General features: G+C 37.8%; 1 protein-coding gene across 3 annotated transcripts in view; it reads right to left on the bottom strand.

The window, feature by feature from the left end:
- The window catches only part of LOC133524711 (protein Fe65 homolog), a 152,338-nt gene that overhangs the window by 31,502 nt on the left and 93,941 nt on the right, over positions 1-26,895 (bottom strand). For all 3 annotated transcript variants that reach the window (XM_061860847.1, XM_061860849.1, XM_061860848.1), the window contains exon 3: positions 17,938-18,076. In XM_061860847.1, the coding sequence (XP_061716831.1) occupies positions 17,938-18,076 (139 nt within the window). The remainder of the gene's footprint in view (positions 1-17,937; positions 18,077-26,895) is intronic.

Here is a 26,895-nt window from a genome sequence, read left to right as displayed (position 1 = left end):
CTGAGTCATGGGTGTTTTCTATTTATTCACGTATTTATAAATATATATATATTACATATATCGTTGTCTAAGTACCCTCAACACGAGCCTTATTGCGCTTACTGTGGGACTTAGTCAATTTGTGTAATAATGTCCTATAATAATTTTTTCATGAATATGAGTATTGTCAGGTTATATGTTTCTATTTAAATTTAGTTTCGCGTACCGGTAGGTTTAAGTACTTATGTAAATATGCATACATACTGAAGTGGTAGTTGTACTGTGTACAAAGAAAACCGTTGCTACAAAGTCCTCATTCGAAATTTAAATACCTCTCAGAATTCACATGCATGCGTTCGCTTTACGACGCACCAAGTTAACTGCTCTCTGGAGCTTATGCTTTTCTGGAAAATGTTAAGGAAAGAGACAATGCAATTGGTCATTTTGCTGACCAGGAAACATCGTTATTTGTAGCTTGGTATCATTATTTGTATGATATCTAATGTACCAAATGTTCTTGTGAATAAACTTTCATTTCATTTCATTTTTGGATTTGCTATATGTTATACACGGTGTTTTTAGGGTTCCGTACCCAAAGGGTAAAACGGGACCCTATTACTAAGACTCCTCTGTCCGTCCGTCTGTCTGTCTGTCCGTCTGTCACCAAGTTGTATCTCATGAACCGTGATAGCTAGCTTGTCGCTATGAGAACATATTATATTAAAAAGTACGGAACTCTCGGTGGGCGTTTTTAAAGTCCGTTAATTTTAAGGGTGCATTAAATTAAGTAACTTTTCTCAAAGAAATCGGTGTTCTAATTAACTCCATTTTGGAGATATTTTTCGGTGGCAAACAAGCATACGGTCCGCCTAATGGTAAGCAGTCTACGTAGCCTATGTACGCCTGCAACTCCAGAGGAGCTACATGCGCGTTGCCGACCCTAGCATCCCCCCCCCCCCCCTCTCGTTGAGCTCTGGCAACCTTACTCACCGGCAGGAACACAACACTATGATAATCAATGAGTTATTTTTATCGGATAAGGTCCCTACGAGTGTGTACACTTGCATGAGGGCCTGTTGACATATTGATTAGTGTTCAATATATGAGTTAGTACATTTGCTACTAAATGCAAGTAGGTACTATATCGGACGATCGGTATCCTAAATGTCATAGATATATCATAATTTTCAATTATTTGGTGGATTTGAATATAATTTCCGTGTTACAACAACGCTATTACTTAATTACTTTATACAAAAAAAAGTATGCCATTCAGTTTCCTTAAATGTATGTAGCCATGCCCCGAACTACGGAGTTTAAAATAACCGGCCAAGAGCATGTCGGGCCATGCTCAGCGTAAGGTTCCGTAGTTATACCCGTCCCGTCCGACAAAATAGACTTTTTGCAATAACTCAAAAACATATCTAATACGGTTTTAATATAGGCAACCCGGTGGAAATAGAGTTCTGTGGGGGTGTCCAGGGTACTGACTAAAATAACAGACTTACTTATATTACATCTCAAAACTTTGTTCCACATCCACATCTATGTATTTAAATTTATATTTATTTTACACAAATCAAAATATTTAATAAAATAATTTGACTTATTATCTAGTTGATAGATAGCGCTGGTGGCCTAGCGGTAAAAGCGTGTGACTTGCAATCCAGAGGTCGTGGGTTCAATCCCCGGCTCGTACCTACCAATGAGTTTTTCGGAACTTATGTACGAAATATCATTTGATATTTACCAGCCGCTTTTTGGTAAAGAAAAACATCGTGAGGAAACCGGACTAATCCCAACATGACCTAGTTTACCCTCTGGGTTGGAAGGTCAGATGGCAGTCGTTTCGTAAAAACTAGTGCCTACGCCAAATCTTGGGATTAGTTGTCAAGCGGACTCCCATAAGCCGTGGCAAAATGCCGGGACAACGCGAGGAAGAAGAAGATTCTATTTCACCTTATTTCACTTATTAACTTTATTTCACCAGAAACCAGAATTTCTTCTCAAAAACCCAACAAGCACCCATTTATCTCCCAAACTCCATTTTAAAATCTTGTGAAAATTCCCAGGTTTGAAGTGTTAATAAAGCGAGCTGTTTAAAGTTGTATGGATGGAACATGCAGCCGACGTAAACCCGCTCACTGAGAGCGGGCATTAGTGCAGTTACAGGGTTTGGTACAAATAATAAAAGATAGCGATTTTTAAGAAAATATGTCCCAAACGATAAGAACGAGCGATTTTTAAGAACAGATGCAGCAAAAGTTAAAAAAGAGTGATTTTAAAGAAAAAATGGCCCGAAAGGTAGGGATCATCCATTAATTATATTTATAAGAGACCTTTTCATCTGTGTGAGATGTTTTAAGCAGCATCCTGGTAACGACACTTGCGTTCGTGGTGGTTCTATTAATTACAGCACACAAAATTTTCAAGATTCACACGATTTTTTTGTAATTCATTAATATTAAGTTGGTATACACTTTTAATTGCCGCTTTACGAAAAATAATATAATATAATAATAAATAATAATGTATGTATCGCTGTCATGTACCTATAACACAAGGTTTATTGAGCTTACTTAAAAAAAATCTTTATTAATGATAATGTGCTATAATATTTATTATTGTAGTATAAATAAATAAAAAAAGAGATGGCGGGATGACCTCGACGCTTTTTGCAGAGACTGGCGGGAACGTACTTCAAACCGTGATGAGTGGCGGAAAAAAGGGGAGGCCTTTGCCCAGCAGCGGGACACAAGATAGGCTATTAAAAAAAAAAAAAAAATATTATAGGACATTATTACACAAATTGACTAAGTCCCACAGTAAGCTCAATAAGGCTTGTGTTGAGGGTACTTAGACAACGATATATATAATATATAAATATTTATAAATACTTAAATACATAGAAAACACCCATGACTCAGGAACAAATACCCATGCTCATCACACGAATAAATGCCCTTACCAGGATTTGAACCCGGGACCATCGGCTTCGTAGGCGGGGTCACTACCCACTAGGCCAAACTGGTCGTCAAATATAATAATAGTAATCATTCATAATATTCATACGCCCGCTGCCGCCTCTCCCTTATTCGCCATCGCAGTTTTCAATTTTTCACCCAGAATAAAAGTACGAACTCACGTACCCTTTTGTGTCTAGCGAGAATGGATTCCGATTTCTTTGCAGTTCTCCGGCAAACAGCAACAGTACGTGTTTTGCTGGACGTGACTTAGCCAGGTTTTATTTCAGTGATTAAGTTCTGACGTTCTATTGAGGTTAAAGGAAGTTTAACTAGTTTTATTGAAGCTTTTTTAGTTTAAGGGAAAATGTTCGGTAAAATTACAAACCTTAAGCTGACCATACACTAGGGTATTCGCCTGTGCAGTTTCCTATACAGCTTTACCTGTGCAGTTGAACTACAGGCAAAACTGCGCAGGCATACCCTAGTGTGTATGGCCAGCTTTATGGGACAAATCTTACACGAATCGACCAAGTCACACAACAAGTTCGATAACACAAGCCGTTGTAGGTACTAAAGGATGGAGGAGGAGGAATGTATATCTTATACAGTCATGTAACTATATCAGTCAAAAATATTCGTAGGGAACCCGGAGCTAATTTTGCTTTCATTTTCTCCATGAACCGATCGTTAAAGTATTCAACGGGCTGAATTTCAGCCCAAGCCGAAAACACAAGAAAGACAAGACAAGCTGGTGGGAATCGAGTTATTTGAACGATCCGCCACTGATGTATATAATAGATAGATAATTAGAGATAATAATAATAATAAATAAATATTATAGGACATTATTACACAAATTGACAAAGTCCCACAGTAAGCTCAATAAGGCTTGTGTTGAGGGTACTTAGACAACGATATATATAATATATAAATATTTTATAAATACTTAAATACATAGAAAACACACATGACTCAGGAACAAATATCCGTGATCATCACACGAATAAATGAGGACCAGGATTTGAACCCGGGACCATCGGCTTCATAGGCAGGGTCACTACCCACTAGGCCAGACAGGTCGTCATAAATATAAATTAATACATGAGTCAGGAACAAATATTTGCGATGAACACACAAATAAATGCCCTTGCCAGGATTTGAACCCCGGAACTCCTGCTTCGGAGGCAAGGTCACTACTAACTAGGCTAGGAGGACATACCGAGAAGTAGGAGGCGGTAGATTTTTAATTTACCATGAGCACATATAAGTTTAAATTGCACCGTGAGCCGCGGCAGGACCTAATGTGTAACCTAATAGGCCTCAACATTTATAGTATTTACACACATATACCTACCTACTATTTTTTCGCTCTGTGTTATCTATTAATTTACTTAGCGCCACTTGCACCATTCCACTAACTCCGGGTTAACCGGTTAAGCCGCTAACCCAGTATCAAATTGTACTGGTAACCATGGTACTCAACCCACCAACGGAGCGGCAGCTGACGTCCACGAGGGTCCATCATACATAGCCGTTAACCACTATACGAGTTTTCGCCCGGGAGGCGATTGATCATGGAAATCTGTTCCTGGCTCTCGATCTATATGGTGAAGGGATATCCGATGCGATTATAGAGCTAAAAAAAATCACATGAATCGATTTTTCGAAAATAGAAAGTACTTTTATACTCTTATTCATTGCATTGCTCGTCATATAAAAAGCACATTGTGAATGTATGATTCTATATTGATACATACGAAGCAATCATTATTTTTAGGGTTCCGTACCCAAAGGGTCAAATGGGACCCTATTACTGAGACTTCGCTGTCCGTCCGTCCGTCTGTCACCAGCCTGTATCTCATGAACCGTGATAGCTAGACAGTTGAAATTTTCCCAGATGATGTATTTCTGTTGCCGCTGTAACAACAAATACTAAAAACAGAATAAAATAAATATTTAAGGGGGGCTCCCTGTACAACTAACATAATTTTTTTGCCGTTTTTATAAATAATGGTACGGAACCCTTCGTGCGCGAGTCCGACTCGCACTTACCCAGTTTTTCTTTCTAGTTGAAACAATTGGTTCCGACAGAAAATATAAGCAATGTCTAGAGATGAGTGCAGATGCAATTCTGCAGGAGCGCATCAGAAACGTGATCCAAATCAAAATACCCTCGGGATTAGTTTATTGCGGTTACTTTTCTTGATAATGCAATTGTGTTTGTTATTGTGTTGTGGAAAATATGACGTTATACAGACACCCACGGGTACGGAAGGTGGAGATAAGGAATGAAATCTCCATGTACCAAAAAGTGTCATCAAAAAACTTTAAATAGGTGGCGCTAGAATACCTAGAGTACTTGAATAAAAAAATCAAACCATAGACAGCGCAATTCACTCCGTCAATAACGCCTAAGTTCTTAGCTACTCTAGCGCTACTCTGGAGAGATTTGGAACTATTATTTATAGCTGACAGCTGGACACTTTTGCAACAGTTCTACCATAAGAGATGCCACTCCTCTTAATTCTACACTCCATAACCACGGGGACTATAATCATAATCTATACTCTATTATTTACTAATACAAACTACATTAGGTACAACAAAAGAATATACAAATATTTGTGTAGTACTTAAATGGGTAAGACTGGTGATTTTAGTCCCTAGTCAAGATTTTGATGAAAAATCTTTTTTTTACACGACTGTTTAAAAAAAGAGTATTGACTGCCAAAGGGAGGAGGGTAATGTTTTTAGAGTGTATATATGTATGTCTGTTTCTTTGTGGCCTTAGCCTAAACGGGTTGATGGATTTTGATGTATGAGGTATCGTTAGATTCGTCTTGATCACGGGAGTATCATAGGATGTTTTTGTGGGGGTAACTAAAAAGTTAAAAATAAAAAAAATATTATTATAAAAAAACAAAAAATAACGACTGCACACTAAAAAAGAAGAAAACAAGCCCCACAAGAATATTGTTGTTGATGGTAAGTATCGCAGGCCCAACAACCAAAATGACTAAATCTCTATTGGTCCCCGCCTGCGATACTCACCATCAACAACAATATTCTTGGGGGCTTGTTTTCCTCTTTTTAGTGTGCAGTCGACTTTTTTGTTTTTTTATAATAATTAATTTTTTACAAGCTTTTATTTAACTTGCCCTATTAGTATGCATATGCTCTATTTGACCCACTTTCCGATTTGATTGAAATTTTGCATACATATGTAAATCGGGTGACAATGCAATACTATGCTGAAATGGAGCTGATCTGACGATGGAGACAGGAGGTGGCCATGGGAAGCTGACAACGCAAACTAATTGTTTGGATTGTTAAAAAAGTCTCGATGAATATTAGATGCCGGTGGAAAGAAAAGTACATTCAGGGATAAAAGCTTGTACCGAAAATGAAAATTTAGTCAAAAACTTATTTAGATACTTTTAGAGAAATGGTAGTAAAACTTCTTTTACACAAATCAGTAAAATTTCACACGATTATAGTGCGTCTGACCTAACTTACATCGATTGGAATATTTAGAATAGAACAAAGTGAGGAAATGGCATTTTATAATCCGTCCGTCATATTTTCATACACTGTCCTTGCAAATGCTATGATGAAGAATTATCCTAACCAATTTATTATCAAGAAGATACGACTGCGAGCGATACTATAAATTTTATCTTAAAGGAAAAAATGGAAAAAAAAAAACGCTTCCTTAGGATTTGAACCCCTGCAATGCATCCGTCGAGTACAAGCGTATTTTTAATTATTTTCCTTCATACTTATATATATTTTTTGGAGAAATCGCGAAACGTCTGGTTGACGTAACTGGTGACCGAAGAGCTGGCGGCTTCCTCGCACAACGTATCAGTATTGCGATTCAACGAGGAAATGCCACCAGCATCCTTGGTACAATGCTTCAAGGGCCTATTTTAGATATAAGCTAGTTATAGTAATCATCTGTATATATCCATTATGTATATTGTTATTGTAAATAAAGATTAAAACATAAATTAAGAGTTATCTTCTAGTCCGTCCTTGTCAACGTCGCCGTTCGTAAATCCGATTGTAGGCAATTTTTAAACCTAGATTATTTGAGCGATTTTCCAGAGAACACTGGCAATTTAACCCGTAAAACGTCGGCGAGTCGTAAATCCCCCACTCCTTCGATTAAATCGAACTGCCAGTAAATTGAAGCCGTTGAACAAACATTATTTAACCATTTTACGACGCTCCCGACACTAATAGTGCTTCAATGTTAACTGTTTTCTGAAAGCTGGAGTTTTAAACCATTATTATGTCTGTATCTTTAGGTATTTAAAAAAAGGTAAACAAACAATTTGTACATTTTCGGGTACTTTTAATATTTATTGGTTAACCAACCAAATACAAAACCGCCTGGATCTGTCACTGAACGACCTGACTTTAAACCTAGGTTATTTGATCATGTAATGTTTTCATCTACCCTCAGCTGCCTTAAGGAGCCATTTGAGGGTAGATTTTGTTTACCTTTTTTAAATACCTATAGATACAGACTTAGACCTCCGCATAAAACTTTGTTCACTTTACGGAGCTATTATGGGATCACTGCGGTTTTGCAAACGCTTAAATGCGTTTTTTTATAGATTCGACTAATCGTATGGATGGAAGTTTTTTGTTGGTAGGTAGGTACTGTATTTCAACGAAGTTATATTGTAAATGAGCAGTAAAAACATTTTTTGATCTAGCTGATCTTAGCTTAGATAATGTAAGACATACCCGCAGATTTTCAAAATTTGAATTCCTGTTTTATTTAACACAAAAAAAAACACGAGCTGATTATTAATTTTAACACTTAAATGGTGGATTCTGTCTTTATTCCTGTAACAGGTAATCCCGATCACCATTGTTACTACACGGTCTATCATGTAAAATATTGCAATAAATAATAGAAAAAACAACACAAAGTCCAAAAATAAATGTTTGTTTCCAAATCTACCTATATCCAGCGCCACAAATTGCCGCGGCTTTAAGCTGAGTGGGGCTCCTATTTTAGCGTCTAATATTTTTATGTCTGCATATCTTCTTTTTCTCAATAAATGTATTTTCTTTCTTTTTCTAAATTTGGTTACAGATTGCAAAAAATCGCATACATCGCCGACTAAGGCCACCCGCTAGCTGACGCGGGTGCACGGAGCGGGCGCACGCTCGCGGATGCTATTGTAGGTAAAATCCGTCGCACGCATCCGCTCCAGTTAGAACCACCCCATATTAGCGTTTCCCGAGCGTCGGCGTCTAGTCAACTCTATGGCTGCTGCTCGACGCAACATTGGCGCAACTGCGCAGCGACGCCATTTTCCATAGCGCTGACCAGACGCCGACGCTCAAAATACGCTAGTGTGGGCCCTTAGCGTTGCTCATAATATTTTTCGTAAGCCCGCACACCCGCTCCGTGTAATTTAGTCAACTCTATGGCTGCTGCTTAACGCAATGTAGGCGCAACTGCGCAGCGACGCCATTTTCCATAGCGCTGACTTGACGCCGACGCTCAAAATACGCTAGTTTGGGCCCTTAGCGTTACTTATAATAATTTTTGTAAGCCCGCTCACCCGCTCCGTGCAACCGCGCCAGCTAGCGAACGCCCTAAGAGTAGGTGCAATTTCACCAAAAATCCTTTCAAATACATTGTAAAGCGACCTAAGTACTTATTCTCGCGTTTATTCCTGCCTATTTCTTTTAAAACACAAGTAAATTCCACCACAAAGTAAAGTAAAACTTTACAAGCTTTCAACGGGAAGTTCAAAGTGACAAGCTAAGCGCGTTGTAGCAATAAAAGGAATCCAGTTATAGTACAAAGTTGACGATATGAGGGTTGATGCCGAGTGTGAGCGAATACATCACGTAGTGTATTACAGCGTTATTAACGGTGCGAGGCACAGGCGGAAGCGATTTGCCTGAAGATCGATAAAAGTAAAATGTTAACCAAGGTTAGTAAGTAATAGTAATTGTAAAATTTAAGTTAAGATAGTAGGATTTCTTTGTACAGTGAGCTGCAAAATTGCATGGAGAAATTTGGAATGAATTAATTGATAAAGTCGCCACTTTTACGGCTGATGGTACTTTACGAGTAGTGGATAAAAATAATAGATCCTATATTAATAATTAAGTATTCTTGGCGCCACTTGCACCATCCTACCAACCCGGGGTTAACCGGTTAAACCGTTAACCCAGTGTCAAATTGTATTGGTAACCATGTTAACTTCAGGTTTAACCGGTTAATCCCGGGTTAGTGGAATGGCGCCGTTATGGTAATTACAATTACTACCTTACCATTACCTTACCATTACCTTACCTTACTATTATTACCTTTGTAAAATTTCATATTAGAATATTTTTTAATACTTAACGGTAGAAAGGCATCTAACCCTTACGCCAAACTGGCGACATAGTTGCTTTATAGGGGCACTTGCCCCTTCTAACGTTGTTTATTAGTTTTTAAGTGGAATCAGAGTATTATTATGACGAGTGAGGTTACAATCCTATTGTATAAAGTGTTTATCAATATCGCTTCCCGCTTGCTCCTTAGCCCAACACCGCTATTATTATCGCTAGCAACGGATGTAGTTCCTCGTGTAGGGCCATTAAACGGGCGCTTTAGCGTTTTCAATCCCGATAGGCGAAGTTTAATATAGCAGGTTTATAACTGTTGACGCGGGGATTAAGAAATACGGTCGGAAAATACGTGTCGGAAAAATGTTGGGTGTGTTATGGGAAATATTGGAGAAGGGTGAGTCAGGGTTAATATTGGTAGGAATTTGAATCTTTTTTTTTTTCTTCAAAAAAAAACTATAACTAAGCCCCACAGTAACCTCAAAAAGGCCTGAGTTGTGGGTACTCAGACAACGATTAATAGAATATAATTATAAAATTATAAATATGACTCGGGAACAAATATACGTGCTCATCACACGAATAGATGTCCTTACCGGGATTCGAACCCAGGACCACCGGCTTCATTGTCAGGGTCACTACCCACTATGCCAGACCCATTGACATATATATCTAAGGACGGGCCTTACTAACAATAAGAATGGGGCCAGTACAGCGGTGTCACGCACACGAATTCGAGCCAATCGTGCAGTCTAACGCCGCAACGTGATTGGTTGATGAGTTCGCACCACGCGCGCGATAGGTCGCAAGTTGCGACTCGCAACTAGATCCGTTAAACTGCATGATTGGCTCGAATTCGAGAGTGACACCACTGAACTAGCGCCATTCTTAGTGCCCGTAAGGCCCGTCCTTAGATATATATGTCAATGGCCAGACCGGTCTACAAATTTGAAGAACTCAAATCGTTTTTACGCGAATCTGCGCTTTGAAAAATCTGAGTCTTTTAAGTCCCGAGTCGAGTCCTTTATTTTAAAAGAACTCGAGCCTTTAGATAAAGACTATCTCTGTATCTTTAGGTATTTAAATAAAAGTAAAATTTGTTAATTTTCGGGTAGTTATAACATTTATTGGTTAACCGACCAAATACAAAACCGCCTGGATGTGTCACTGATCGACCTGACTTTAATCTACATTATACTTCGTATCCAAATCCAAGACAACAAATATAATTTACTAGCAGCAGTACACGTTATCGTGCAGTCCAAGTCACACATTTTAGAGATTATAGTATTTAAAAAACAAGTTCGCGCTGTCCCTCTCACTCGCTACGCTGCGTTCCTGCTTCGACATCGCTCCTCCAGTACTCATTACATGTTTTTGTGTTAGTCCGAGTCACACGTATTTTCGCCAAAATAGTGTTCCTCTAAATATGTGTACCTATGTGTGTTTCGATTAATGTTTATTGTGCGCTGAATAAGAAGTATAGAATCAAAACATTATTTGAACTGCCGACCGCCGTACCCTCGAACGAAAAATTGATGTTTATTCAGCTCGGCAAGTCTAGTCTCGTTTGCCATACTTACATGGCAGTTAAACTTTCAATTTGAAATTGTAGGTATATTCGTTTAGCGTAATAAACTTATTACCTAAGAAATAAGTAATTAAGAAACAAGTAAGTAATTTTTACGTTCATACGAAATCACTTACTACACCTACCTTCTTTTTTGAATAAATAAATTACAGAAAAAATAAGTATGGGGCTACAAATAGATTACAATTTGAACTTTAAATAGTTGTAATACGTACGTACTATAATATAGTATTATTTACTAATATAATATTATTTAGATTTCATTTTATGATTGCATAAAATGCAATGTTCACTCACAATTTTTTTTTTACGAGATGCTTTCGCGTACAGATTTAAATATATAAACCATATCTGAATAAAGTTAATAATGTATATACTAGGTAATGGTTTACGAAAGCGGCTTTTACCATGTCCGATCTACCCTACCATATAATAAAATAGATAACAATGGTAATCCTTGCCGATTGGTAATAAGTGCCTATGAATGATAACAAAACGCGTCTTTATGCAAATGTACATACACAGTACCAACAAGTTTAATGAGCGTCTTATGAGGATACCTATAGGTATAAATATACAGGAGTAATGTCAATCAATACACAATCTATAAGACATTGGAAGACTATTTAGTCTGACTGACAGTTTAAAGTATTTAATGCCATTAATCGACGTATACAAACGGGACGTGCTACGAGTATGCGTGCTCCGATACCGTGCGCCCCATGCGCCCTCATAGTGAATCTATCGTATGGATCATGACGGATTAGGTAGTAGGCTTTAATCGGACATCGCGGTATCGTCGAGTCTTGGGTCCAATCGATGTGGTCGCCTCCTAAATTTGATCATCAGTTAGTTACCCGCTTTGTTATTATTAGACAGCTTTGATTAACATAATATAATATAATTTTAAAATGAAATATATTATGGAAAGATATACTTGATTTGTGTAATATTGTAGACTCCGTCTAATAATAATTCTCCTTTCCGTGAGTACTTAGAAGCTTAGGTTTACTGTGCAACAAGATATTCATCAAACAGAAAATCAGTATTAACCGTGTTGATTAAAGTTTCAAAATTAAAGCCAATACCGAAGGGAAATTTTATAATGCACATTAATTAATAGTTCAAAATTAAAACACATATTAAATAAATATTTTCTTATAAATGAGATGTCGACATGGTACTATATTTGCCCCACTTTAATAGTGAAGAGGCTATCATTACTCCACAATCATTGTGTCGAAGGCTCCGCTTTCACAGCGTCGAGGTTATATTTGCCCCACTTTAATAGTGAAGAGGCTATCATTACTCCACAACCATTGTGTCGAGGGCTCCGCTTTCACAGCGTTGAAGCTATATTTGCCCCACTTTAATAGTGATGAGGCTATCATTACTCCACAGTCCCTGTGTCGAGGGCTCCGCTTTAACAGCGTTGAAGCTATATTTGCCCCACTTTAATAGTGATGAGGCTATCATTACTCCACAATCATTGTGTCGAGGGCTCCGCTTTAACAGCGTTGAAGCTATATTTGCCCCACTTTAATAGTGATGAGGCTATCATTACTCCACAGTCCCTGTGTCGAGGGCTCCGCTTTAACAGCGTTGAAGCTATATTTGCCCCACTTTAATAGTGATGAGGCTATCATTATTCCACAACCATTGTGTCGAGTGCTCCGCTTTCACAGCGTCGCGGCTATATGTACCCCACTTTAATAGTGAGGAGGCTATCATTACTCCACAATAATTGTGTCAAGGGGTCCGCTGTCGCAGCTGTCGCAGTGACGAAGATATATGCCGCACTTTAAGTTATATGTACTCTACAATTCCACAATAATCGTATCGAGGCCTCCATTTCCGCAGCGTCGAGGCTATATGTGCTTCATTTTAAGTGTCGAGGTTATAATGCTTCGGTCATTTGGTTCTTCGGTTGCTCCTTTTGGTCGCTTCGCTCTTCGGTCGCTTCGCACTTCGGTCGCTACGCTCTTCGGTCACTTCGCTCTTCGGTCTACAGTCGGTCATTATACATATCTCAAAATGATATCGTCAAAGATATATAACGTTGCTCTACTATAACAGTGTTGATGCCAATGTAATGATTGAAGACTTTAATAGTATTGGAAGTAGCTTTACGCATGTAAATATAAGGGACTAAAGAGCAAAAATATTTAAGGTTGAGCTGAAGTTTACAGGACTTGTAAAAATAATGAAATATAAAGGAGGTTCTTGTTACGCTGAGGTAATTTAATAGGTGTTAATGCGGCCTAAAATACCTTAAACAAAATGTACGCAATGTCATTCATTGCCCTTACAGACAAAGAAATGCTGTATGTAAACAACATATAGGAAAAAATATATCTGTAAACCCTTTAACCCAAATTTATGATTCGTACTCATATCACGCTGTTATATACTCCTAATAACTTCAAACGTCAGCTTTGATATGCTGTCAAGAATATACCATATCAACGAGCCTAATGTAATAAATCCGGTACAATTTACTTACGGATTCTCAGCTCCAAACTTCAGGGGAACATCGCCGCATCAAACAAGAGCTGAACCGCCGTTGATGCACTTACCCGCGACGCGAAATAAGTGCTGTAAATTGTGCAACCATGCAACTAGAGTTATGCTGCCACGTGTTGCAGTCGCTTGCGCTAAGTAGCTAGATTAATAATCGCAATAAAGGGTTGAAATCCTTTAACAATAACATTATTATTGTCTGAAATGTAAATGCTCGGGTTGTCATATTGTCTTGCTGTAAAAGAAAGCTTAAATAGTTTTCATTTTTCGTCGCAATGCACACTGTACAGTTTTATTGTAGGTAACGTTAAAAAATGTTATTCCTTAAAATGAATTACAAGTTACAAGTCATGCCAGATATTTTGTTCACAAATATATCATAACTTAACACATAATCTACCTAAGTTCCTTGCCACTTGTTAGCGTAGTAGCCATCATCGTTCAGATACGCATAAGCAGATGAGAGAGATTAGCTATTTAGTTATAAATAATATCATATTACTATTTCTTGATCTGTGGTAATAACTAAAATTAGTCCATCTATATTTTCAAAGTGATAAGTTTCGAATACTTAATACCTACAGGATACTCTACTAGTAATTGTCCAGACTTAGTTTTAAAGTACTTACATATAGCCTTGATATTTATGGTAGCTTTACAATGAAGAAAATTCTCCTTTATCTACCTCACTCAAAGGCTATTTACCGAGGAAAGTATTGATTGCTGTATTCAAAATTAACTTTAAAGTGTCGTAACATAAAATTAGATTATATTTTAGGGTCAGTAACGCGCATGTAATATACCTCTGCAGTAGCGCGCATTCATAGGCTACGGTGATTGTTTACCATCAGGCGAGCCGTATGCTTGTTTGTCTCCGTTGTAATTACATCCAGAGAATGGTTGGTAAATTCTAAATTATACAAAATGGTTTGTTTATATGGTTACAGACAGAAAATGCCCATCTAAAACTTATTTAGAGCCAACTAAAGCTTGAAAACACATTTACACTTAATGGCGTCCTGGCTTGTAAATGACATAAAAATAGTTGTACCTTGTGAATATTTAGATATATACAACTTTATCAATATACTACAGTGAAATCAAAGAAAGTTTTATACTTTTTTAATATTAACGAAATGAAATACCAAGAGCAATTTCACTCCTTAATGCGTGACGCTTATCATTATAATATTTTATTATGCTATACATACATTTTACATTTATACTATGTAGATACATAAATAATTATTTAAATTGGATATAAATTAATAACTTCTAGGTGGTACGTTGTTCTCTTTAGTCAAAATCAATAATATCAGTATGTTCGTAACATACTGATTTGATATCGATATTTTATTTTATTTTCGCATTCAGGATTTGAATTTAAATACAAAGCTCTGAACATCTGCTAGTAAATTATATTTGTTGTCTTGGATTTGGATACGAAGTATAATTAATAATCAAACGAACTTACCTGTGAAGTTTGATTACAATTATGCGAGTATCCAAATCCAAGACAACAAAGACCCGCCCCCCCATCCCCAAAAATGAAAATAAAATAGTCTCTGTTAATAACACAAAAATAACTCTGAAATAATGAGTACTGGAGGAGCGATGTCGAAGCAGGAACGCAGCGTAGCGAGTGAGAGGGACAGCGCGAACTTGTTTTTTAAATACTATAATCTCTAAAATGTGTGACTTGGACTGCACGATAACGTGTACTGCTGCTAGTAAATTATATTTGTTGTCTTGGATTTGGATACTCGCATAATTGTAATCAAACTTCACAGGTAAGTTCGTTTGATTATTAATTATTTGATCATGTAATGTTTTCATCTACCCTCAATTGGCTTAAGGAGTCTTTTGAGGGTAAATTTTGTTTACTTTTATTTAAATACCTCAAACATTTTGTAGGTTTTATCTTAATGAACACTAAGGAAAATAGACATTATTGGATGATGTGTACCTAACCCATGAATTTCATGTGGAGACAATGCATTTTACTAATTTTGCGATTTCGGGGTTGGTCCCATAGTGAAAGTTACTCAATATGACCCCGTCCGCCGTGTGGTGCCGGCGTTAGAATAGCACCACCCCATCTCGTCCCGTGGGTGTCGTAAAAGGCGACTAAGGGAAAACCGACGGACGGGCAGCAGCGTCCGTCGAGTACCTTTATTTATCTCTACTGCGGTCCCTCCAACCACAACCAATTTCACCAATTTAAAAATCTCAACTATCTCTCCACCACCATCTTAAACCCCTATCTTAAACGCAATTAAACATAACTCTCAACAACTCAAATCAACCCCTCTTCTATAAATTAAACCCCCTATCTTAAAAATCAACCTCAACCTCACAAAACTCAACCTGGGCCCATGGCCGCCCGTAGTTAATGCGGGGACCATGGGTCCATTTATAGCTAAACCACAAGAACAACGCCGGGTCTCTAAAACTGAGCATCACCATTGTTTCGTCTGATGGCGATGCCGGACCCGGCATCGCATAAGTCACTAAAACCATTCGCGAATGTCACCGCGGGCACGGGGTCGCCCGTATCTCTGGCGAGGGCCCTGTGTCTTCACTCGACACTCACAAACCTTTTAAAAAAAAAAATATGACCCCGTAAATTATTGCAGGTATTTATCGTATTTATCGTTGTCAGAGTAACCCCAACACAAGCCATATTGAGCTTACTGTAGGGCTTAGTCAATTTGAGTAAGAATGTCGAATAATTATTTATTTATTTTATTTTCATTTAGCTTATGGATTGCGTTTGAGTGTTTTCGCTTAGTAATATAATAGCGTCCGATTTCGCTTAACGTTGTATGGAACATAATCTCTTTCTGGTCGCTATAGGCCCTTGATATGAATTGGAGTCTTCTCGCTTAATATTAAGGTCGGTTTTCGCTAGTTTTTATGGTAGATAGGCTCTTTCTTATAGGTATTGTTTCTACACCGTGGTACAAATTTGAGTCTTCTCCTTTAGTGCTAAGGTCGGTTTTCACTCAATGTTGTATGGTGGTTAGGCTGTTTAGTTACGTTTGTATGCGCGTATTGCACGTGACGATCGATAGGGCATCTGCGCAGTGAGCACTGCAGGTCGGTGCACTCGTTACGCAACGCTGAACGGTTCTATAATGACGTATGTCATAAACTGGAGAATTATGATCCCATAGGATGTTCATTTCATTATTTATTTGAAATTCATGGCCATCCGGCAGCACATTATATGAGAGATGATCGAAATTTTATATTTAAATGTATCCTAGTAAATACTGTAGGCACTCAAAGATCTACAATGTACAATATAGCCTGCCAGTTAAATATCAAAGATCAGTACCCCTAGTGTAAATAAATTCGATTTTGAAACGTGACGTACGCGTTTGCGTTTAGTCTCATTTTGTATTGGATTTAGAAAGAGCGCGCCAAGCGGGACGTTTTGGAAACTCAAAATCCTATACAAAATGAGACTTAACGCAAACGCGTTCGTCACGTTATGATGTCGATCAAATTTACACTAGGGTACTGTATACTGTGCAGGACCGTCCGTTTACAATCGCTTACCCGATGGTATCAGAAACGGCTACCACCGCGGGCTTTAAGTATAAATTAAAAATGTGGCTCATGAGAGAAGTGTTCTACGATTACGCAGAATAAATAAAATAGATTTAGGGTCGGCAACGCGCATTTAACACCTCTGGAGTTGCAGGCGTCCATAGGCTGCGGTGACTGCTTACCATCAGGCGGGCCGTATGCTTGTTTGCCACCGTCGTGGTATAAAAAAATTAAAAAAAATACTTTAACCTACCTACTATGACATAAATAAATAATATTATTGTTTTGAGTATATAATAGTACATTACAATAGTACACAAGGGAGTGTTTTAAATCGACACGAGTTGCGAATTGCCTATTTGCACATGTATTGTACAACATTTTACAGTACATATGGCCTTTTAAATTTTCAACATAGTTACGTAATATGCTAATTATCACACTAGTGCGGTAAAGTAGCACCATATGTAATGGTACAGAATTTTGTATTTCTATTGTCTCGCCCTTCTCCGATAGGGTCAAAGCGATGCCGAGACTCTCGGTGAGAGGCTCTCGATGAGTGTGTACAGCCGGCATTACGTTTCGGTACATTCAAGCGGCCGCTAAGAAGTTTAAAAGTGGTCACCTTTTATCAAAGAAGAATAACTAAAAAATAAAAGATGCACCTATACAAAAATGCGGTCATCTCAAAAAAAACCACGTCAGTTTCACTTACTGACTCGCGGGCGGATTCGAAGTTTGAGATACGTCAAACATTTACCGCGGCGAGACGCGATTGATCGAATTCATTATAGTATACTGAAGTGTTTCATAATGAAGTCATTATAGTTCCTTACCTCCTACTGTCGAGATACGCGTCATATCTTTGTTTTTATACTCTTGACCGCGGCGAGACACGATTAGTCAAGTTCATTATAGTTCACTAAAGTGTTTCATAATGAAGTCATTATAGTTCCTTACCTCCTATTGTCGAGATACGCGTCATACTCGTCCGGCATTTTGTCGTCGTGCATATCGTAGAGGTCGCTGTACAGCGCCGACTCAAGGCGCGACGGGTCCAAGTGGTAGTTCGGGTTCTCGTACGAGAGCAGACCATTCTCTGTGGACAATGGAGACTAGTTACTGCATGTGTTATTTCTCTGTGAATAAATATTATGGGTCCGTTGTATTAAAAAGTGACGCTCAATGTTGTAATCGTTATTGGTTAAATAATCCTGGAATAAAAAAGTTATCTATGTTAGGATTACAGCTTCCGCTGTCATATTTGACGTTGATCAGTTCATTAACTGCAATTGGTTCATTTCGCAATTTTTACAAGCAATTTTTATTGCTTGCCCTGTTAGTTATTGTCGTTTAAATCTTGGAAGCTGAATTTGACCCACATCCCGATTTCCGATTGAGCTGAAATTTTACATACATATGTAAATCGGATGACAATGGAAAATTATGATGACATGGAGCTGATCTGATAATGGAGACAGGAGGTGGCTATGGGAACTCTGTGATAAAACAACGCAAAATAATTGGAGTTGACGGTGATTGAAATGTCTGCGAACGATGCTATTAAGCTTAGAATAAATTTAAAAGCGGAAAAATTATTGCCTTGGGTGAGACTTGAACTCACGGTCTCTCGATCGATACTCCAGAGCGCTCTGCCAACTCAGCCACCAAGACCTCATCCATGGCCAGCGAATTTTTTAACCATATGGGTCTAGGGAACCCTAGTGACATCTACCAGAAGAGCGTTACATTTCTTAAACGGCTACCAGAGCTCGAGGCTCACCCAAGGCAGTAATTTTTTTGCCTATTATTAGTTGCCTACTGAAAGAAAAGTACAGTCAGCGATAAAAGCTTGTACCAAAAAAATATTTTTTGCCAACTCATTAAAGTTTGAATTTTAAAGATCTGGGGTAGATACCTATGTATTTAACAATACCAGTATACACCTGTATTTGCTGAAAATGACTACACCTTATAAAACGAAGTCCCCCAGCCGCGTCTGCCTGTCTGTTCGCGATAAACTCAAAAAGTACTAAACCATAAAATGATTACCTATATTTAATCAATAAATATTTGATTGATCGATTGAGAAAAGAAAGAAGAAATTATAATTATACTATATTGTACTTATCTTATTACCAAAATAAGAATTTTCTTCCAAAGCTGCGTAATTACATTTCGGTAGCTCCAATATGGACCAAAGTATGTTTCCTACAACTTCCCTAAACCAAAACATCTCCAAAATTCATTACTGACCATTTCCCCATAACCCCGCCATTACCCGCGCGTGTGGACATGGCTTTATGTCCGCCCTAATTGGGGATTAGGGCGCGTCCACACGGCCGGGAATAATAGTAAACAATACTGTTAAAGTAATTTTGTGGCGAAATCTCGGTTTATTGCTAGTTCTGAACAGGGAAGTATACCACGTCGTGACCGGCCAGACATTAAGAGAAAACGTTTTAAATAAATAAGTATTACAGTAGGGCTAAGATGGTCGGCTCTATATCATTTGTCACCATGCCCTTCACGTTCTAACAAGTATATAACGGCGAACGTGACGAGTAGTGACAAGTGATAAAAATGGAACCATGCTTCCACCGCAGGGCATTATTAGGTTATTAAATAAATTGGCTAAGCCCCACACAGTAAGCTCAAGAATGCTTGTGCTGTGCTGAGACAACGATATATATAATATGTAAATACTTAAATACATAGAAAACACCCAAGACCCAAGGAACAAACATCAACAGATATCCGTGCTTATCACACAAATAAATTGCCTTACCAGGATTTGAATCCGGGACCATCGGCTTCATTGGCAGGGTCACTACCCACTAGGCCAGAACGGTCGTCAAGAGTTTTTCCACTTCTAAATATTTTCTATCTCCATGAATTTCTTGCATGTAAATGAAAAACTAGGTTTATAGCTTTTTTTTCTATTTTTTTTTCAAAAAAGCGAAACCTATAAACCTTGAATATATTATACTGAAGCGATCAATATCAAAATCAGGGATTTGTTAAGATTTAGTTAATGGAAAACGTTTTCTCCCGAAATGGAATTCCATACAAAAAGGACCGTTATTTCGCTAGGATTGCAAAGCTATTCTTCCCTCTTAAGGAAAGAGGAAAAGTATGTGTTTGCTAAGGTACGGTCACTTCTGAAAATATCGATACGAAAAAAGTGCCAAAAATATGTATACACGACTTTATTGCCCATATACAGGATGACTTTAGCCATTGGACAAACCCTGAAATCCCACGTAGGGTTCGAAATATTTGATAATGATGACGTTTTTCAAAAGTCAGAAGCTTATTAGTGTCATAAATAAAAAAAGATAATCAAAAAGGTCGAATGAGGTTCCATATTATTCTTTGAGGATATTACCTTAGGAGCTACTAACACATAGAGGCTGCTCCAAAGTAAAAAATGGTAATTTGTTAATTTCTTCGAAACCGCTACACCGGTTGTTATGATACTTTGTACACTGGTTCTATATACCCTAATGCATATGTACATTTCGGCTTTGTCCAATGTCTAGGGACACACTGTATAACTCCATTTTGGAGATAATCAATGATTTATTTTTATCTGATATTATTGAACCGCAGCCAAATAACACTATAGAGTATAGACCCTACTCAAAGTGTTGTGTTCCTGCCGGTGAGTAAGGTTGCCAGAGCTCAACGAGGGTGCGGGGTGTTAGTATCGGCAACGCGCATGTAACACCTCTGGAGTTGCAGATGTCCATAGGTTACGGCAACTGCTTACCATCAGGCGGGCCGTATGCTTGTTTGCCACCGACGTAGTATAAAAAAAACAACTGATAAAGCCCTACGAGCGTGTACACTTGCCTTAGATCCTGTTTACTTATTAATTAGTGTTTAGTATGAGTTTAAACATTTGCTACAAAACGCAAGTACTATCTCGGACGGTCAATATTCGAAATGTCCTGGATACGTCATAGTTTTCAATTGTTTTTTTATATAGTTTCAGTTTTAAATATAATGTCCGTGTTACAAAAACGCTATTAATTACTTTTTGCGAAAAAAAAATTAGAATTAACTATGCCATTTAGTTTCCTTAAATGTATTGGTCATCCTTTTTGTGTTATCACTTATCACATTACCGCCTGTAAGACATTTAACTAAGCTAACTAATTTAAAAAAAAACAGCCAAGTCCGAACCGGACTCGCGCACCGAGGATTCCGTACAAATCTGTAGGTATATATTATTATATGATGTAACTGAAACATTTTCGGTTTTCGAAATTTTTCCTTTATCTGTGCTATAATAGCTCCTCTACACGATGGACCATCATAGTGGCCCACTAAGCTGGGCCAGCGTGTAGAGAGGGTAGTGGTGTGGGATGGCTTATGGCGCGCGGGATGGCGATGGGATGGCCGCGGTGTCGGTTTTTCGTCCGCACATCAAAGGCAGTGGACCAGCGATGGCTGTCCGTATCTACACGTGGCCCATCCCTCAGTGCGTGCTCGAACGCGGTCGAGTGAGGACGTTCGTGCTGTGTATTATTTTGACGAGTATGTGGCCGCATCACGAAAGAATAAAGTTTTTAGAGTTATATCGGGGAGAAAGCGTAACATGGAACCCCAAACATAAAGACCAAAACTATATAAATAAGGTAGCAGGATATTTAAAAAAAAAGTTTTTATAACAAATAGTGCACGAATTAATTAGAGGATTAGGAAAATTACTTATACATTACACAGACATCTGTATATACAGTACATTCACAATTTAAATAAATAAATATACCAATAATCAAATAAATTAATATTAGATACCTACATATCTAAATATACATACATAAATTATACCTACATATCTAAATATACATAAATAATATATACCTACACAGCGGCACATTAAGGAAGAGACAAGTAATGATTTTTAGTAGGGTTTCAAAGCTTTGAAGAGTTTATTGCACAAATTTAAATTGACTTAGGTGACAACCTGTGTGGCCTAGTGGGTAGTGATAGTGACCCTGCCTATGAAGCCGATGGTCCCGGGTTCAAATCCTGGTAAGGATATTTATTCGTGTGATGAGCATGGATATTCGTTCCGGAGTCATGGATGTCTTCTATGTATTTAAGTATTTATACATATGTATATAATATGTATATCGTTGTCTAAGTGCCCACAACACAAGCCTTATTGAGCTTTCCGTGGGACTTAGTCAATTTGTGTAATAGTTTATTTATTTATTTATTGCGATGGATAGATAACATCCACCATAATCTTCTACGTCATTTCTTTTTAATTACTTTATTATTGTGCAGATTAAAAAAAGGTTGGTACGTGGCGTATAAATAAATTGCTGCAGCGGCTAATGCTCCCACGTCCATGGAAAACGAATAGATCGCAACTGAATGTCGCCATTGTGTAGTGGCGTGTCAGCCATCGCATGGCCATCTCGCTGGGCCAGCGCTGGGCCATCGTGAAGAGGAGCCATGAGACGTTGCTTCGTACCAAATTTCAAGATTCTGAGTTCACGGCAAGTACCCTGTAGGTTTTGATTCCCTTGCGAGTGTCGAAAATTTGCGGCATAAACGGCTGTATCTTTTGATTGCGTTGCCTTAGAAGTTTGGTTCTTTCACAGCTCCAAGGGACAGTAGACCTGAGTATTTGATATAAATTCCAGCTTGATACCTCTACGCGTTCCTGAGAAAAAGGGTCTTAACAGACAGACAGACAGACGGAAGGACGGACAACAAAGTGATCCTATAAGGGTTCCGTTTTTTTGCTTTCGAGGTACGGAACCCTAAAAATACACCGTGTAGAAACGAAAATATTCGGTTATATAACCTAAACCTCACCGCAACATACCCCCATAAATGTTAACAGGCATTACCGGGAGTGTAATGGGCGTTACTCGTTAACGTACGAGGGTTATGTATAACTAGCTCATAGCTGTGGGTTTGCGTGGTTAATAAAGTTTTTGAGACTTTTTATAAGGTTTCATCGCTGGAGGAAAAAATATTGGGAGGCTTAGAACTTGAAAACAATACAAAAGGTAATTACAGTCACGGAGGGATGAAAAGTTTTGCGTTCCTAGCGACATAACGGTACTTTTTCTACGAAATTCCATTTCGGGCAGAAAACGTTTTCTACTAACTAAGTCTTAACAAATCACTTTGATTTTGATGTCGATCGCTTCAGCATAATATATTCTAGGTTCATAGGTTTCGCTTAAAAAAAACTTGTTTTTTTGTATTGCAAAATTTGAAAAAAATAAACCTAGTGTTTATTGTGTCACTAATATACTAAAAATCATGGAGAATGGAAAATATTTAAAAGTGGAAGAACGTAAACAATTTGTACATTTTCGGGTAGTTATAACATTTATTGGTTAACCAACCAAATACGAAACCGCCTGGATCTGTCACTGAACGACCCGACTTTAAACCTACATTATTTGATCGTAATGTTTTCTTCTACCCTCAACTGGCTGAAGGAGCCATTTGAGGGTAGATTTTGTTTACCTTTTTTTAAATACCTAAAGATACAGGGTAAGGAGACCAAGCGGAGCGCAAGCCTCACTAAAACGTGTTGTGTTCTTCACGACTATGTTCGAGAGAGAGACAGATACAAATATGGCGTCTCGACAGTTGCTCGCAGTGTGAACGCTTCCAGTTGAATCCGTGTTCCTAGTGATCATCGGCGACCTGCAGTCTTTTTAAAAGCGTTATTTAATATTTTTTAATAATAAAACACGTTGAGATTGTTCACCTTTTTTCTAATGCTAAATACGCACTAGATGGTTGATATATCTGGTATGCAGGGTTCGTTACGTTACCTATTGCCCTCAGGGTCCTAATGCAATACATTTGTGATTGTAATGTCTTTATTACGTGACACACGCAGGCATATAAGAGCAATCACACAACACACTCGATTGCCATTCATTTCTTTTCCTATTGCACCTACTCGTATTATTTTATGTAGGTATTTTTTAGGGTCCCGTACTCAAGGGGTCAAACGGGACCCTATTACTGAGACTCCGCTGTCCGTCCGTCTGTCACCTGTATCTCATGATCCGTGATAGTTAGCCAGTTCCAATTTCTACAGATTATATATTTCTGTTGCCGCTATAGCAACAAATACCAAAAACAGAATAAAATAAATATTTATTTCCAATCTCGAGGCTCTCATCCAATCACCGAAGTTAAGCAACGTCGGGCGGGGTCAGTACTTGGATGGGTGACCGTTTTTATAGTTAATGGTACGGAACCCTTCCTGTGCGAGTCCGACTCGCACTTGGCCGGTTTTTTCTTTAAATCGGTCGTTGGCCTTTATTATAGAAATAAAGATCGCACACAAATTCAAACTTAATTTCTTATCTTGAATCTTGAATGCACAATGAACTGGATATAAAACCTCGCTACTTTTTCTCAAATTCTAATCAACATTTATCTTGTTTTTCCCCTTGAACTATCGAAAAGTTAATGACAACATCAAAATGCGCAACGCATCCCAAACTCGTGTCAAATCCATAACCAAAACTGATTCGAAACAAACTTGTGCTTTAAGTCACCAACATTATTACCGTTTCTTTTACTAACCAGCTTTAGATTGATCTCTGGTTGCTCACACTTTTTATATATTCCAAAGATAGATACATACTGGTTTATCAAAAGCAGGTAGGCAATGAAATAGCCCGGAGTGCCTTAAAAAGTTGCTTAATTCTGCCCTCCTCGTGACTCGAATACGCAGGTACAAGTACGGTGTTCAATAATTTAGAGGGTCTCTTCAATATTCTAAGGGGCCTGAACTCTGAAAATCAACTTTTGACACGGTATTTTTTAAGACGCATTGTAGTTTTTGGCGTCAATTATCTTGATTTATCTCAGCAATTATAAAACTCATCAAAGTATTTATTGGTGAACTGGTTATTTATGGCATCGACTTTATTTCTCTGTTGCTTTATACGATTGGTTAACTTTTATAGGAGAGAAAATTGTATCAAAGATGCCTCTTTTTAAACAAACACATTGTACAGTCAGCATCAAAAGTAGCGGATTAAATAACGCTTCATAAGTACAGACACATACTACATACAGACTTCTGTAACAGCTTAACAAAAAGTGATGTCTTTAATATAGAACAACTAAGACTGTAAAAGATATATTTTTGAACGCGAATTTTAGAAAATTATCTACATTTGGAAAAGTTATACGGAATATCAGATACTTTTGGCGCGTTGTTTCATCCGCTACTTTTGATACTGACTGTACAGGCAAATGGCACCGGTTCAAGCCTCTAAATTTTCCATGTAGATTAGTCAAAACACACTTCAATTCTGTAGTTGTGTTTTTTTTTTATTAATTCTTTTTTTTTTTTACTTTAAACGCTAAAATCCGCCGCCATATACGACCTTATAGAATAAGCTAGCGCAAAAGAAATTTTTCTACGCGCGAAGTATCGGCATGAGCGTTACGGGAACCAAGCAAGCATTTTTAGATTTTATTGTTTAACGATGCGTCACCTTACGGTCCTGCCGACTGCGCCATTTATTTGCCTCATTTTTTCGATAGCAAAATTACATGTATATAATACATACTTTTTATTTACAATAACAATATACCTATGCATAAAGGATATATACAGAGGATTATTATAACTAGATGGAATCTAAAACAGGCTCTTGAGGCATTGTACCAAGGATGCTGGTGGCAATTCCTCGTTGTATCGAAATACTGATACGTTGTGCGAGAAAGCCGCCAGCTTTTCGGTCACCAGTTACGTCAACCAGACGTTTCGCGATTTCGCGTTCCGAAAAAAACTTGTGCGCGCTGGGACCCCATGGATCTAGAGTTTCAACGCCAAATGGTACAAAATGGTACTCTCTACCGAGGCTCTTGTATTTATTACGGTGCAAAATTTCTGCGCTTTCCGCTGCTACGCCCACTTTTACATTAGTCCGTTGGAGGTGGGACGGTGCCAGCGTGTCTACGCGTGGTCTACGCAAATAAATACGCAGACATAAATTAATATTAATTGGTAATCTTATTATCTACCTACGTATACTTTTACCAGCTTATAAATTAAGTTTACTTCATAAATGCACTATTTTTGAAGCCGTAGTTTTCACCAAACAAACAACGCATAGAACTAAGCCGGAAGTTTACACGAACTCGCTGGAAACTATTTCTAGCCCGCCATTCATAGGGCATCAAAATTTTATCGCGCCCGGATTTTATCGACCACCACACCGCCGGCTAACTTTATTTTTATACACACGTTGTACGTGCTAGGTAAAAGTACAATAGTACCTAATGTTGCAACTGTGAATGTTTTATGAAAAGAGACGGATAGCGAGTATGTTTTGTGATATAACATTTAAAACTTATTAAATCACATGTTTAATCAGATTTATAAGCGGGCCTATAACAAAATAGTACAATACAAATATTCCTTATTGCTCAGCAATAGGGGAGAGTCGGCTATATCGTACCGCCGGTTAAATCGTACCACCTCTAGTTTTCTCACTCAACAACTTAGTTTATTTTTATATAATGCACCAAACAGTGCTCTAATGGAATTAAGCTCAATAATCTAATCAGATATGGCATATGACTACCATCGAACAATAGAGAGAAGAAATATGTTTTTCGTTGGACTTGATCTAACTTTTAAAGTGTGTTTGTAATACCATAACTTATGATCAAGATAAGTTAAAAATACCATAACATATGATCAAGATAAGTTATATAATAGGGTTTATTGTGTAGATGTTAAAAAATGACTAAATTTTGTACTTTGGTTATTATATTGATTATTTAATCAATATTGCTCGTACTAAATATAGCATACTGGCATAGGTACGATTTAAACGACCACGTATTTTTGAGTCGTGTAAATATGATTTCAGATTCCCGTAATAAATATTTTGTTAT

Source organism: Cydia pomonella, chromosome 14 (assembly GCF_033807575.1).
Source record: "Cydia pomonella isolate Wapato2018A chromosome 14, ilCydPomo1, whole genome shotgun sequence".
NCBI classification, from domain to species: Eukaryota; Metazoa; Arthropoda; class Insecta; order Lepidoptera; family Tortricidae; genus Cydia; species Cydia pomonella.
Note: the sequence above shows the minus strand (reverse complement) of the source record. Positions and strands in the feature narration are given on the sequence as shown.